The sequence below is a fragment of the Salmo salar genome, chromosome ssa13, assembly GCF_905237065.1.
Source record: "Salmo salar chromosome ssa13, Ssal_v3.1, whole genome shotgun sequence".
NCBI lineage: Eukaryota > Metazoa > Chordata > Actinopteri > Salmoniformes > Salmonidae > Salmo > Salmo salar.
In genome coordinates this window covers 7703236-7719559 of record NC_059454.1, presented here as the reverse complement: position 1 = coordinate 7719559, position 16324 = coordinate 7703236, and the positions used below count along the sequence as shown (strand labels likewise).

The window sequence follows — 16324 nt, the reverse complement described above, 5'->3', positions numbered from 1 at the left end:
GACAGGATTTTGACGAGGCACAGATCTGGGGAAGCATTGAAGGTCCCCAAGAACACAGTGGCCTTCATCATTCTTAAATGGAAGAAGTTTGGAACCACCAAGACTCTTCCTAGAGCTGGCAGCACGGCCAATCTGAGCAATCGGGGGAGAAGGTCCTTGGTCAGGGAAGTGACCAAGAACCTAATGGTCACTCTGACAGAGCTCTAGAGTTCCTCTGTGGAGATGGGAGAACATTCCAGAAGGACAACCATCTCTGCAGCACTCCACCATTCAGGCCTTTATGGTAGAGTGGCGAGACGGAAGTCACTCCTCAGTAAAAGGCACGACAGCTCGCTTGGTGTTTGCCAAAAGGCACCTAAAGACTCTCAGACCATGAGAAACAAGATTCTCTTTGGCCTGAATACCAAGCGTCATGTCTGGAGGAAACCTGGGACCATTCCTACCGTGAAGCATGGTGGTGGCAGCATCATGCTGTGGGGATGTTTTTTAGTGGCAGGGACTGGGAGACTAGTCAGGATCGACAGAGAGATCCTTCAAAGAAAACCTGCTCCAGAGCGCTCAGGACCTTAGACTGGAATGAAGGTTCACCTTTGAATAGCACAATGACCCTAAACACACAGCCAAGACAACGCAGGAGTGGCTTCGGGACAAGTCTTTGAATGTCTCTGAGTGGCCCAGCCAGAGCCCGTACTTGAACCCAATCTAACATCTCTGGAGAGACCTGAAAATAGCTGTGCAGCAAAGCTCCCCATCCAAAATGACAGAGCTTGAGAAGATCTGCAGAGAAGAATGGGAGAAACTCCCTAAATACAGGTGTGCCAAGTTTATAGCGTCATACCCAAGAAGACTCGAGGCTGTAGTCGCTGGTGGTTCAACAAAGTACTGAGTAAAGGGTCTGAATACTTTTTTTTTTTACATTTGCAAAAATGTAAAAAAACGTGTTTTTGCTTTGTCATTATAGAGTATTGTGTGTAAATTGATGAGGGAAAAAAACAATTTAGACAATTTTAGAATAAGGCTGTAACGTAAAAGAATGTGGGAAAAGTCAAGAGGTCTGAATACTTTCCGAATGCACTGTAGATGACTGTTGAGTTGCAACTGTTGTGTTAATCTTAACTTGTTTTTTAGAGAAAGTTCCTACTATTATCACATATGCCCACTTCTGGACATCAGATCGACAGTTACTAACCTCCATTTCGACTTCAAATACGACTTCAACGCCAAACTGTTCGTACCAGACCAAATTCCTTTGTTCAATGGGCTACCAAAACGTTGCGGGAGACCAGATGGATTCCGGGTGAAATTGAGGCGAAGAGAAAACCGAATGGCGCTCCCCTCCGTTCTATTGCCAAATTTCCTAGTCACTGGAGAATAAAATGGATGAGCTTTGTTCGAGTCTCCTATTAGAGAGACTTGAAAAGATGCTATTTTATATGTCTTACTGAAACGTGGCTGGATGATGATGCTACGCACGTGAGTACTTAATCCGTAATTATCACGGCTGTTTACATCCCGCCCCAATCCAACATCGCTCTGGAACTCAACAAACTGTATGGGGCCGTAAAAAAAACAAGAAACCATTTACCCAGAGGCAGCATTTCTGGTGGGCGGAGACTTTAACTCGGGGAGAGTTAAAACCGTCCTACCTCACTTCTACCAAGACCTCTTCTGCGCCACTAGGGGCGTTTTGGTAGCCCATTGAACAAAGGAATTAGGTCTGGTACGAACAGTTAAAACTCAACCCACAGAAACCCGTACAAGGCCCTGCCTCATCCTCCCTGCAGAAAATCTGACCGTGACTCCATTCTCTTGCTTCCTGTTTACAAACAAAAGCTCAAACAGAAAGTACAAGTGATGCGCTCAATACGTAAGTGGTCCGATGAAGCAGACACGAGGCTACAAGACTGTTTTGTTAGTACAGACTGGGACATGTTCCAGGATTCATCCGTTGAATTGAGGAGTTTAATGTCTTCACAGACATTTTCAAGGTTTGTGTTCAATCCACTCCCTATTCACCCACGACTGTGTGACCACACACGACACAAACACCTGTCATCAAGTTTGCTGACGACACGACGGTTGAATCAGCCTATAGGGAGGAGGTCAGGAACTTAGCAGTGTGGTGACAGGACAACAACCTCTCCCTCAACGTCCGTAATACTAAGGAGCTGATCGTGGACTATAGGAGAAAGAGGGGAGAGCACGCTCCCATCCATATCAACAGGGCTGTTGTGGATCAGGTACAGTTTCTTGGCGTCAAGTTTCTTGGCGTCAAGTTTCTTGGCGTCAACATCACTAAGGACCTAACATGGTCCACACACACCCGCACAGTCGTGAAGAGCACATGGCAGCTCCTTTACCCCCTCAGGATGCTGAAAAGATTTGGCATGGGCCCTCGGATCCTCAAAAAGTTCTACAGTTGCACCATCGAGAGCATCTTGACTTGCTGCATCAACGCCTTGTATGGCAAATGCACCGCCCTTGACCACAAAGCGCTACAGAGGGTGGTGCGGACAGCCCAGTACATCACTGGGGCCAAGCTCCCTGCCATCCAGGACCTCTACATCAGGCGGTGTCAGAGGAAGGCCCAAAGAATTGCCAAATACTCCAGCCCCCCAAGACATAGATTGTTAACTCTGCTACCGTCTGGCAAACTGTACCAGAGCATCGGTTCTCGGACCAACAGGCTTCTATCACCAAGCCATAAGACTGCTAAATAGCCAGACTGCTATTTAGTCAATTAATGGTACCAGAACTATCTTGCACTGACGAGCGGTGAAATACTTCAAAATTACATTAAAGTTGGACTAACATTAAAGTTAATGTTACAGACCAGGATATGGATACTGGATATAGCCGCCTGTCTGTTTGCCTGTCAGTTAAATAATCTCCACCCGCTTTCAATATACAGTACTTCGTATCCCTCATTTACTCAAGTGTTTCCATTATTTTGGCAGTTACCTGTTTATCACTATACATCACTGTTAATACGTATTAGCACACTTTACTTATACCACTCAGCATTGAGTCAAAATATGCTTCATTTGTGTTTTGCAGCACAAAAAAAAAGTATATCTAAGTTTTATGTCTGTTGTAGTATAATCTGGGAACCTGTGGACAAAATATGGAACTGTTTAGCAAACACAGAAATATATAAACCCAATCCCTGTCCTCTGTATTGTCTTCTACCTCAGTCCGTCGTTTCTCTGAGCTGCGACAGCGGTTGGTGGCTCCGAAACAGAAACAGGAAGTGCAGCCTTTAGGATTGGTGGGGTCAAGGTGGAAGGTTCCCACTCTGCATTGGTCACAACGACCACCCTGGACATTCTCCTGTCGAGGGGAAAAAAAAGGGAAGATGGAAGACATCTTGTTGCCAATGATGCTCTTGAGAGGTTGAAAGTGACTACTGGTTGTCCGTCTAGTGCAGGGATACCCCACTACTATTTGAGAAGGTTTGGTCACACACATTTTCTAGGTAGCAAAGGTTCGGATGGATATCATAGTAAAAAACAAATACCTTGCAATGCGTGTAAACCCCTAAACGAAAATGTTGCCGTTTTAAAGCTAATTTATCCCAATTCTACACATTTTGACATGGGACGGAGAGAAAATGTTGCAGTTTTAAAGCTAATTTATCCCAATTCTACACATTTTGACATGTCTTATGTGTGTTCATGTGATACCTGAGCAGTGCTGACGGTAATGCATTACAAAAAACATCACTCTAGAGTAATATATTGATGTCGTTTCCAGTGTTGTTGGGAATTATGTAGGCTACAGTGTTGTTGGGAATTATGTAGGCTACAGTGTTGTTGGGAATTATGTAGGCTACAGTGTTGTTGGGAATTATGTAGGCTACAGTGTTGTTGGGAATTATGTAGGCTACAGTGTTGCTGGGAATTATGTAGTTTACAGTGTTGTTGGGAATGATGTAGTTTCCAGTGTTGTTGGGAAATATGTAGGCTGCCTGTTGAGATTGGCTGATCCAGAGCATCTATGGCAGAGATCTACTCTCTGGAACATATTTGGTCATTGTGGTAGTTCCTAGAGCGTTGGGCCAGTAACTGAAAGGTTGCTGGATCAAGTCCCCGAGCTGACAAGGTAAACATCGGTCGTTCTACCCCTGAGAAAGGCAGTTAACCCACTGTTCCCCGGGCGCTGAAGACGCGGATGACGATTAAGGCAGCCCCCTCCCCACCTCTCTGATTCAGAGGGGTTGGGTTAAATGCGGAAGACAAATTTCAGTTGAATAGATTCAGTTGTACAACTGACTAGGTATCCCCCTTTCCCTTTCTGTTGTACAACTGACTAGGTATCCCCCCTTTCCCTTTCTGTTGTACAACTGACTAGGTATCCCCCTTTCTGTTGTATAACTGACTAGGTATCCCCCCTTTCTGTTGTATAACTGACTAGGTATCCCCCCTTTCCCTTTCTGTTGTATAACTGACTAGGTATCCCCCCTTTCTGTTGTACAACTGACTAGGTATCCCCCTTTCTGTTGTACAACTGACTAGGTATCCCCCTTTCTGTTGGACAACTGACTAGGTATCCTCCCTTAATGTTGTACAACTGACTAGGTATCCCCCCTTTCTGTTGTACAACTGACTAGGTATCCCCTTTCTGTTGTACAACTGACTAGGTATCCTCCTTTCTGTTGTACAACTGACTAGGTATCCCCCCTTTCTGTTGTACAACTGACTAGGTATCCCCCCTTTGTGTTGTATAACTGACTAGGTATCCCCCCTTTCTGTTGTACAACTGACTAGGTATCCCCTTTCTGTTGTACAACTGACTAGGTATCCCCCCTTTCTGTTGTACAACTGACTAGGTATCCCCTTTCTGTTGTACAACTGACTAGGTATCCCCCCTTTCTGTTGTATAACTGACTAGGTATCCCCTTTCTGTTGTACAACTGACTAGGTATCCCCCCTTTCTGTTGTATAACTGACTAGGTATCCCCCTTTCTGTTGTACAACTGACTAGGTATCCCCCTTTCTGTTGTACAACTGACTAGGTATCCCCCTTTCCCTTTCTGTTGTATAACTGACTAGGTATCCCCCTTTCTGTTGTACAACTGACTAGGTATCCCCCCTTTCTGTTGTACAACTGACTAGGTATCCCCCTTTCTGTTGTACAACTGACTAGGTATCCCCCTTTCCCTTTCTGTTGTATAACTGACTAGGTATCCCCCCTTTCTGTTGTACAACTGACTAGGTATCCCCCCCTTTCTGTTGTACAACTGACTAGGTATCCCCCCTTTCTGTTGTACAACTGACTAGGTATCCCCCCTTTCTGTTGTATAACTGACTAGGTATCCCCCTTTCTGTTGTACAACTGACTAGGTATCCCCCCCTTTCTGTTGTACAACTGACTAGGTATCCCCCTTTCCCTTTCTGTTGTATAACTGACTAGGTATCCCCCCTTTCTGTTGTACAACTGACTAGGTATCCCCCCTTTCTGTTGTACAACTGACTAGGTATCCCCCCCTTTCTGTTGTACAACTGACTAGGTATCCCCCCTTTCTGTTGTACAACTGACTAGGTATCCCCCTTTCTGTTGTACAACTGACTAGGTATCCCCTTTCTGTTGTACAACTGACTAGGTATCCTCCTTTCTGTTGTACAACTGACTAGGTATCCCCCTTTCTGTTGTACAACTGACTAGGTATCCTCCCTTAATGTTGTACAACTGACTAGGTATCCCCCTTTCTGTTGTACAACTGACTAGGTATCCCCCTTTCTGTTGTACAACTGACTAGGTATCCCCCCTTTCTGTTGTACAACTGACTAGGTATCCCCCTTTCTGTTGTACAACTGACTAGGTATTTCCCCTTTCTGTTGTACAACTGACTAGGTATCCTCCTTTCTGTTGTATAACTGACTAGGTATCACCCCTTTCTGTTGTACAACTGACTAGGTATCCCCCTTTCCCTTTCTGTTGTACAACTGACTAGGTATCCCCCCTTTCTGTTGTACAACTGACTAGGTATCCCCCCTTTCTGTTGTACAACTGACTAGGTATCCCCCCTTTCTGTTGTACAACTGACTAGGTATCCCCCCTTTCTGTTGTACAACTGACTAGGTATCACCCCTTTGTGTTGTACAACTGACTAGGTATCCCCCCTTTGTGTTGTACAACTGACTAGGTATCCCCCCTTTCTGTTGTACAACTGACTAGGTATCCCCCCTTTCCGTTGTACAACTGACTAGGTATCCCCCCTTTCTGTTGTACAACTGACTAGGTATCCCCCCTTTCTGTTGTACAACTGACTAGGTATCACCCCTTTGTGTTGTACAACTGACTAGGTATCCCCCTTTCCCTTTCTGTTGTACAACTGACTAGGTATCCCCCCTTTCTGTTGTACAACTGACTAGGTATCCCCCCTTTGTGTTGTACAACTGACTAGGTATCCCCCTTTCTGTTGTACAACTGACTAGGTATCCCCCTTTCTGTTGTACAACTGACTAGGTATCCCCCCTTTGTGTTGTACAACTGACTAGGTATCCCCCTTTCTGTTGTACAACTGACTAGGTATCCCCCCTTTCTGTTGTACAACTGACTAGGTATCCCCCTTTCTGTTGTACAACTGACTAGGTATCCCCCCTTTGTGTTGTACAACTGACTAGGTATCCCCCTTTGTGTTGTACAACTGACTAGGTATCCCCCCTTTGTGTTGTACAACTGACTAGGTATCCTCCCTTTCTGTTGTACAACTGACTAGGTATCCCCCTTTCCCTTTCTGTTGTACAACTGACTAGGTATCCCCCCTTTGTGTTGTACAACTGACTAGGTATCCTCCCTTTCTGTTGTACAACTGACTAGGTATCCCCCCTTTGTGTTGTACAACTGACTAGGTATCCCCCCTTTGTGTTGTACAACTGACTAGGTATCCCCCCTTTGTGTTGTACAACTGACTAGGTATCCCCCCTTTCCCTTTGTGTTGTATAACTGACTAGGTATCCCCCCTTTGTGTTGTACAACTGACTAGGTATCCCCCCTTTCTGTTGTATAACTGACTAGGTATCCCCCCTTTCTGTTGTACAACTGACTAGGTATCCCCCCTTTCTGTTGTACAACTGACTAGGTATCACCCCTTTCTGTTGTATAACTGACTAGGTATCCTCCCTTTCTGTTGTACAACTGACTAGGTATCCTCCCTTTCTGTTGTATAACTGACTAGGTATCCCCCTTTCTGTTGTATAACTGACTAGGTATCCCCCTTTCCCTTTCTGTTGTATAACTGACTAGGTATCCCCCTTTCCCTTTCTGTTGTATAACTGACTAGGTATCCCCCTTTCCCTTTCTGTTGTATAACTGACTAGGTATCCCCCCTTTCTGTTGTACAACTGACTAGGTATCCCCCCTTTGTGTTGTACAACTGACTAGGTATCCCCCCTTTCTGTTCTATAACTGACTAGGTATCCCCCCTTTCTGTTGTACAACTGACTAGGTATCCCCCCTTTCCCTTTCTGTTGTACAACTGACTAGGTATCCCCCCTTTCTGTTGTACAACTGACTAGGTATCCCCCCTTTCCCTTTCTGTTGTACAACTGACTAGATATCCCCCCTTTCTGTTGTACAACTGACTAGGTATCCCCCCTTTCTGTTGTATAACTGACTAGGTATCCCCCTTTGTGTTGTACAACTGACTAGGTATCCCCCTTTCTGTTGTACAACTGACTAGGTATCCCCCTTTGTGTTGTACAACTGACTAGGTATCCCCCTTTCTGTTGTATAACTGACTAGGTATCCCCCTTTCTGTTGTACAACTGACTAGGTATCCCCCCTTTCTGTTGTATAACTGACTAGGTATCCCCCCTTTGTGTTGTATAACTGACTAGGTATCCCCCCTTTCCCTTTCTGTTGTATAACTGACTAGGTATCCCCCTTTCTGTTGTATAACTGACTAGGTATCCCCCCTTTGTGTTGTATAACTGACTAGGTATCCCCCCTTTCCCTTTCTGTTGTATAACTGACTAGGTATCCCCCCCTTTCTGTTGTATAACTGACTAGGTATCCCCCCTTTCCCTTTCTGTTGTATAACTGACTAGGTATCCCCCCTTTCCCTTTGTGTTGTATAACTGACTAGGTATCCTCCCTTTCTGTTGTACAACTGACTAGGTATCCCCCTTTCTGTTGTATAACTGACTAGGTATCCCCCTTTCCCTTTCTGTTGTACAACTGACTAGGTATCCCCCTTTCCCTTTCTGTTGTACAACTGACTAGGTACCCCCCTTTGTGTTGTACAACTGACTAGGTATCCCCCCTTTCCCTTTGTGTTGTACAACTGACTAGGTATCCCCCCTTTTCCCCCTTTATATCTTCCTTTAATGGCCATCAAAACTAGGATAACTTTACCAACCTGTCAAGTCTACCAAGACTGATAAATAAGTAACACTGTGTGTGTCCTCACCTTGCAGAGGCAGCGCCCCACGGAGGAGTCACACACATCCTCCTCTGTTCCCGCGTCGTTGCAGTCACATGGTCTACAGTTGGGGTAACCGTAGAAACCAGGGCTGCAGCGATCACACTGACGACCGATGATGTTGTTCTTGCATCTGGCGAATGATCACAAACAAACTAACTAACAAACAGTGTTGTTTTCAGTGGTCAGATAATATCACAGTCCATGTTGTGTTGTTTTCAGTGGTCAGATAATATCACAGTCCATGTTGTGTTGTTTTCAGTGGTCAGATAATATCACAGTCCATGTTGTGGTGTTTTCAATGGTCAGATAATATCACAGTCCATGTTGTGGTGTTTTCACTGGTCAGATAATATCACAGTCCATGTTGTGTTGTTTTCAGTGGTCAGATAATATCACAGTCCATGTTGTGTTGTTTTCAGTGGTGTCACGCTCACTGTCTTCTAACTCCCTGTCATAAATGAGCCAAGGCGCAGCGTGCATGTAATTCCACATCTTTAATGGAAGTGAAACTTTTCACAAAAAAGCAGGTAAACAGAAATCAAACGTGACGCAACTGAGGCGCACACAAACACTCACAGAAAATAATAACTACCCACAAACACAGGTGGGAAAACGGCTGCCTAAGTATGATCCCCAATCAGAGACAACGATAACCAGCTGCCTCTGATTGGGAACCATACTAGGCCAACAAAGAAATAGAAACATAGATATGCCCACCCAAGTCACACCCTGACCTAACCAGATAGAGAATAAAAAAGGCTCTCTAAGGTCAGGGTGTGTCAAGTGGTCAGATAATATCACAGTCCATGTTGTTATTATGAACTATCATTCACTGATGTCAGCAAAATGTGGTCTCATATTCAATCAAAAAATGTTACGATGCATCTCTAGAAGGCAAAGTGTTTTCCAATGAAAATAATCGCGCAGCACGTTTGGCTGTGTTGCTTTGTACGTGCATCTGTTTCAGAGTGTGTATCAGTGTCACGTGTCAGTACTCCAGACAGCAGGCTGATGTAAGGCCTATAGGTACTGAGAGCTGATAGCAGCTTAACAGACATGTCTTGTCAGGACAGAGACCACAGATTCCTGCTGGCATTTGGGAATGGAGCCGAGGAATGTGACACACTGCTGCAGAATGTCTTTATGTCTGGATACTCACAGTGGATTGGAGAGGAGAGGAGAGGAGGGAAGGGAAGGGGAGAAGAGAGAAGAGGGGAGCGTGGAGAGGAGGAGGGGAGGGGAGAGGAGGAGGTGAGGGTGGAGAGGAGGGGAGGGGGAGGGGGAGAGGAGAAGGGGAGGGGGAGGGGAGAGAGGGAGGAGAGGAGGGGAAAGGGGAGGGGGAGGGGGAAGAGGAGGAGGGGAAAGGGGGAGGGAAGAGGGGAGGAGAGGAAAGAGGGGAAAAGGGAGGGGGAGAGGAGGGGAAAGGGGAAAGGGGAGGAGGAGAGGAGGGGAAAGAGGAGGGGAAAGGGGAGGGGAGAGAGGGAAGGGGGAGAGGAGGAGGGGAGGGGAGAGAGGGAAGAGGGCAGGGTAGAGAGGGAGAGGGAGAGGAGGGGAGGGGGGAGGGGAGGGGGGAGGGGGAGAGGGAAGAGGGGAGGAGAGGGGAGAGGAGGAGAGGAGGGGAAAGGGGAGAGGAGGAGAGGAGGGGATTGAGGTGAAAGGGGAGGGGAGAGGGGGAGGGGAGAGGGAAGAGGGCAGGGTAGAGAGGGAGAGGAGGGGAAAGAGAGAAGAGGGGAGGGGAGGAGAGTGAAAGCAGACGGAGATATACGGGAGGGGAGGAGAGGAGGAGAGAGAAGAAGAGGGGGAGAGGAGAGGGTACGAGGTGGCTCATCTATCTCCTGATGACCTATCCTAAGGTATCCTGTCCTGAACATCTCTATATAACTTCAATGAAAAGATTCAAGAAAAGTTGTATCTCACTTGTTTTGGCCCTAAACTATTCATTATCTGATTGCTGGTCATTGAAGCTTGATAACTCCTAGGTTACAGCCCCCAAAGACAACATTTCCTTTAAGATATGAGCATACCAGACTATATTAATGTTATTCTCTATCTATAGCCTACCACTTAATCTCTGTGTGACCTCAAACTATTCCTCAAACTGTTCCTCAAATTGTTACTCAAACTGTAACCTCAAACTGTAACCTCAAACTGTGTAACCTCAAACTGTGTAACCTCAAACTCTAACCTCAAACTGTGACCTCAAACTGTAACCTCAAACTATAACCTCAAACTGTAACCTCAAACTGTGTAACCTCAAACTGTGTAACCTCAAACTCTAACCTCAAACTGTGACCTCAAACTGTAACCTCAAACTATAACCTCAAACTGTGTAACCTCAAACTGTAACACCTCAAACTGTAAACTCAAACTGTTCCTCAAACTGTGACCTCAAACTGTAAACTCAAACTGTGACCTCAAACTGTGTAACCTCAAACTGTGTAACCTCAAACTGTGTAACCTCAAACTGTGTAATCTCAAACTGTAAACTCAAACTGTAAACTCAAACTGTAAGCTCAAACTGTGTAACCTCAAACTGTGTAACCTCAAACTGTGTAATCTCAAACTGTGTAATCTCAAACTGTGTAACCTCAAACTGTGTAACCTCAAACTGTGTAACCTCAAACTGTGTAACCTCAACTGTGTAACCTCAAACTGTGACCTCAACACAACAAAATACCAACCCGGTCCACCTACTACTAGCTCTATTCCTGGCAGAATAACGAGAGGACTAAATAAATTACTGTTTTTTTATCCGCAGGCCTAATTTTAGAGTTGACCTTGAAGGCAAAGACTCACGATTTGGCAAGTGGAGTTGAGTAAATATGACAGAAGTCAGAGAATGTCTCAGAAAAACCTCAGACGAGTACAGAGAAATAGACAACTTCCTTTTTTGGTGTTTTTAGGAGAGTATCGCGGTTGAACCATGCTTGTGTGAGAAGCAAACTTGCCCGAGACCGGCGGACTTCTGTTAGATACCCCCAAAAATAACAAATATCTAGGCTTTTACTCAGCGGGGCCCTAACACTAGTCTTGTGAAGGGCATACGACCCCATTTTCAAACCCAGAGTGGTCTTTACCTGCATTGAATTACCAACACAACATCAGAACATCAGCCTTGTGGCTCAGCCGGAGCTAACCCAGTCTCGTACATAACATCAGAACATCAGCCTTGTAGCTCAGCCGGAGCTAACCCAGTCTCGTACATAACATCAGAACATCAGCCTTGTAGCTCAGCCGGAGCTAACCCAGTCTCGTACATAACATCAGAACATCAGCCTTGTAGCTCAGCCGGAGCTAACCCAGTCTCGTACATAACATCAGAACATCAGCCTTGTAGCTCAGCCGGAGCTAACCCAGTCTCGTACATAACATCAGAACATCAGCCTTGTAGCTCAGCCGGAGCTAACCCAGTCTCGTACATAACATCAGAACATCAGCCTTGTAGCTCAGCCGGAGCTAACCCAGTCTCGTACATAACATCAGAACATCAGCCTTGTAGCTCAGCCGGAGCTAACCCAGTCTCGTACATAACATCAGAACATCAGCCTTGTAGCTCAGCCGGAGCTAACCCAGTCTCGTACCTGCACTGTCCACTGTCGGTGTCACAGCTGACGTCGAGAGCGGTGACTCCAGGACGGGAGCAGTTGCAGACCTCACAGCCGACCAGAGGATGACAGCCGAACGTCTGGGGCTCACACTGAATGCACTCTGGGAGCAGGGTCCTCGGTGGGCAGATACAGTCTCCAGTCACCGGCTCACACAGCCGTGTACCACACTGACACGCTGCGGGATTAGAGGAGAGATTACTGGTAGACACACACAATACCACAGATATGTACACTGACATTTCATACACATTAGACTCACACACACAGACAGTACACACAGACAGTATAGTACACACAGACAGTACACACAGACAGTACACACAGACAGTATAGTACACACAGACAGTACAGTACACACAGACAGTACACACAGACAGTATAGTACACACAGACAGTACAGTACACACAGACAGTACACACAGACAGTATAGTACACACAGACAGTACACACAGACAGTACAGTACACACAGACAGTACACACAGACAGTACACACAGACAATACACACAGACAGTATAGTACACACAGACAGAACACACAGACAGTACAGTACACACAGACAGTACACACAGACAGTATAGTACACACAGACAGTACACACAGACAATACACACAGTACACAGGCCCCTCCCGTATCCCAGTCTCCTCCCTTATCCCAGCCTCCTCCCTTATCCCAGTCTCCTCCCGTATCCCAGTCTCCTCCCGTATCCCAGTCTCCTCCCGTATCCCAGTCTCCTCCCTTATCCCAGTCTCCTCCCTTATCCCAGTCTCCTCCCTTATCCCTCTCCTCCCTTATCCCAGTCTCCTCCCGTATTCCTCCCGTATTCCTGTCTCCTCGTCTCCTCCCTTATCCCAGTCTCCTCCCTTATCCCCCTCCTCCCTTATCCCTCTCCTCCCTTATCCCTCTCCTCCCTTATCCCAGCCTCCTCCCTTATCCCAGCCTCCTCCCTTATCCCATTCCCCTCCCATATCCCAGTCTCCTCCCGTATCCCAGTCTCCTCCCGTATCCCAGTCTCCTCCCGTATCCCAGGCTCCTCCCGTATCCCAGTCTCCTCCCGTATCCCAGGCTCCTCCCGTATCCCAGTCTCCTCCCGTATCCCAGTCTCCTCCCTTATCCCAGTCTCCTCCCTTATCCCAGCCTCCTCCCTTATCCCAGTCTCCTCCCGTATCCCAGTCTCCTCCCGTATCCCAGTCTCCTCCCGTATCCCAGGCTCCTCCCGTATCCCAGTCTCCTCCCGTATTCCTGTCTCCTCGTCTCCTCCCTTATCCCAGCCTCATCCCTTATCCCAGCCTCCTCCCTTATCCCAGTCTCCTCCCTTATCCCAGCCTCCTCCCTTATCCCACTCTCCTCCCTTATCCCGGCCTCCTCCCTTATCCCGGTCTCCTCCCGTATCCCGGGTCTCCTCCCGTATCCCGGTCTCCTCCCTTATCCCAGTCTCCTCACTTATCCCAGTCTCCTCCCTTATCCCAGTCTCCTCCCTTATCCCAGTCTCCTCACTTATCCCAGCCTACTCCCGTATCCAAGTCTCCTCACTTATCCCAGTCTACTCCCGTATCCCAGTCTCCTCACTTATCCCAGGCTACTCCCGTATCCCAGTCTCCTCCCGTATCCCAGTCTCCTCCCGTATCCCAGTCTCCTCGTATCCTCCCTTATCCCAGCCTCCTCCCTTATCCCAGACTCCTCCCTTATCCCAGACTCCTCCCTTATCCCAGTCTCATATCTCAGCCAGGCCTTGTATTGTAGTGACTCACGTCTACAGTTGGGGAATCCCCAGTAGCCCTGTATCCCAGGGTCGTCCCGTATCCCAGTCTCCTCCCGTATCCCAGTCTCCTCCCGTATTCCTGTCTCCTCGTCTCCTCCCGTATTCCTGTCTCCTCGTCTCCTCCCTTATCCCAGTCTCCTCCCTTATCCCAGCCTCCTCCCTTATCCCAGCCTCCTCCCTTATCCCAGTCTCCTCCCTTATCCCAGTCTCCTCCCGTATCCCAGTCTCCTCCCGTATCCCAGTCTCCTCGTCTCCTCCCTTATCCCAGTCTCCTCCCTTATCCCAGTCTCCTCACTTATCCCAGTCTCCTCACTTATCCCAGTCTCCTCACTTATCCCAGTCTCCTCCCGTATTCCTGTCTCCTCGTCTCCTCCCTTATCCCAGCCTCCTCCCTTATCCCAGTCTCCTCACTTATCCCAGTCTCCTCACTTATCCCAGCCTCCTCCCTTATCCCAGACTCCTCCCTTATCCCAGATTACTCCCGTATCCCAGTCTCCTCACTTATCCCAGGCTACTCCCGTATCCCAGTCTCCTCCCGTATCCCAGTCTCCTCCCGTATCCCAGTCTCCTCGTCTCCTCGTCTCCTCCCTTATCCCAGCCTCCTCCCTTATCCCAGACTCCTCCCTTATCCCAGCTTCCTCCCTTATCCCAGTCTACTCCCGTATCCCAGTCTCATATCTCAGCCAGGCCTTGTATTGTAGTGACTCACGTCTACAGTTGGGGAATCCCCAGTAGCCCTGTATCCCAGGGTCCTCCCGTATCCCAGTCTCCTCCCGTATCCCAGTCTCCTCCCGTATCCCAGTCTCCTCCCGTATTCCTGTCTCCTCGTCTCCTCCCGTATCCCAGTCTCCTCCCTTATCCCAGTCTCCTCCCTTATCCCAGCCTCCCCCCTTATCCCAGTCTCCTCCCTTATCCCAGTCTCCTCCCGTATCCCAGTCTCCTCCCGTATCCCAGTGTCCTCCCGTATCCCAGTCTTCTCCCGTATTCCTGTCTCCTCGTCTCCTCCCTTATCCCAGTCTCCTCCCTTATCCCAGTCTCCTCCCTTATCCCAGACTCCTCCCTTATCCCAGTCTCCTCACTTATCCCAGTCTCCTCCCTTATCCCAGGCTCCTCCCTTATCCCAGACTCCTCCCTTATCCCAGCCTCCTCCCGTATCCAAGTCTCCTCACTTATCCCAGTCTACTCCCGTATCCCAGTCTCCTCACTTATCCCAGGCTACTCCCGTATCCCAGTCTCCTCCCGTATCCCAGTCTCCTCCCGTATCCCAGTCTCCTCGTATCCTCCCTTATCCCAGCCTCCTCCCTTATCCCAGACTCCTCCCTTATCCCAGACTCCTCCCTTATCCCAGTCTCATATCTCAGCCAGGCCTTGTATTGTAGTGACTCACGTCTACAGTTGGGGAATCCCCAGTAGCCCTGTATCCCAGGGTCGTCCCGTATCCCAGTCTCCTCCCGTATCCCAGTCTCCTCCCATATTCCTGTCTCCTCGTCTCCTCCCGTATTCCTGTCTCCTCGTCTCCTCCCTTATCCCAGTCTCCTCCCTTATCCCAGCCTCCTCCCTTATCCCAGCCTCCTCCCTTATCCCAGTCTCCTCCCTTATCCCAGTCTCCTCCCGTATCCCAGTCTCCTCCCGTATCCCAGTCTCCTCGTCTCCTCCCTTATCCCTTCTCCTCCCTTATCCCAGTCTCCTCACTTATCCCAGTCTCCTCACTTATCCCAGTCTCCTCCCTTATCCCAGTCTCCTCCCTTATCCCAGTCTACTCCCGTATCCCAGTCTCCTCACTTATCCCAGGCTACTCCCGTATCCCAGTCTCCTCCCGTATCCCAGTCTCCTCCCGTATCCCAGTCTCCTCGTCTCCTCGTCTCCTCCCTTATCCCAGCCTCCTCCCTTATCCCAGAGTCCTCCCTTATCCCAGCTTCCTCCCTTATCCCAGTCTCCTCCCGTATCCCAGTCTCATATCTCAGCCAGGCCTTGTATTGTAGTGACTCACGTCTACAGTTGGGGAATCCCCAGTAGCCCTGTATCCCAGGGTCCTCCCGTATCCCAGTCTCCTCCTGTATCCCAGTCTCCTCCCGTATCCCAGTCTCCTCCCGTATTCCTGTCTCCTCGTCTCCTCCCGTATCCCAGTCTCCTCCCTTATCCCAGTCTCCTCCCTTATCCCAGCCTCCCCCCTTATCCCAGTCTCCTCCCTTATCCCAGTCTCCTCCCGTATCCCAGTCTCCTCCCGTATCCCAGTGTCCTCCCGTATCCCAGTCTCCTCCCGTATTCCTGTCTCCTCGTCTCCACACTTATCCCAGTCTCCTCCCTTATCCCAGTCTCCTCCCTTATCCCAGCCTCCTCCCTTATCCCAGCCTCCTCACTTATCCCAGTCTCCTCCCTTATCCCAGACTCCTCCCTTATCCCAGCCTCCTCCCTTATCCCAGCCTCCTCCCTTATCCCAGTCTCCTCACTTATCCCAGGCTACTCCCTTATCCCAGTCTCCTCCCGTATCCCAGTCTACTCCCGTATCCCAGTCTCCTCCCGTA

At 48.4% G+C, this 16324-nt stretch overlaps 1 protein-coding gene across 2 annotated transcripts in view; it reads right to left on the bottom strand.

Annotated features, from left to right (window-relative positions):
- lama5 (laminin, alpha 5) overlaps positions 1 to 16324 on the bottom strand; it is a 240070-nt gene that overhangs the window by 69785 nt on the left and 153961 nt on the right. For both annotated transcript variants that reach the window (XM_045692859.1, XM_045692860.1), the window contains exons 35-37: positions 12010 to 12211; positions 8414 to 8558; positions 3190 to 3330 (exon numbers count right to left, since the gene is read on the bottom strand). In XM_045692859.1, coding sequence (XP_045548815.1) covers positions 3190 to 3330; positions 8414 to 8558; positions 12010 to 12211 — 488 coding nt within the window. The remainder of the gene's footprint in view (positions 1 to 3189; positions 3331 to 8413; positions 8559 to 12009; positions 12212 to 16324) is intronic.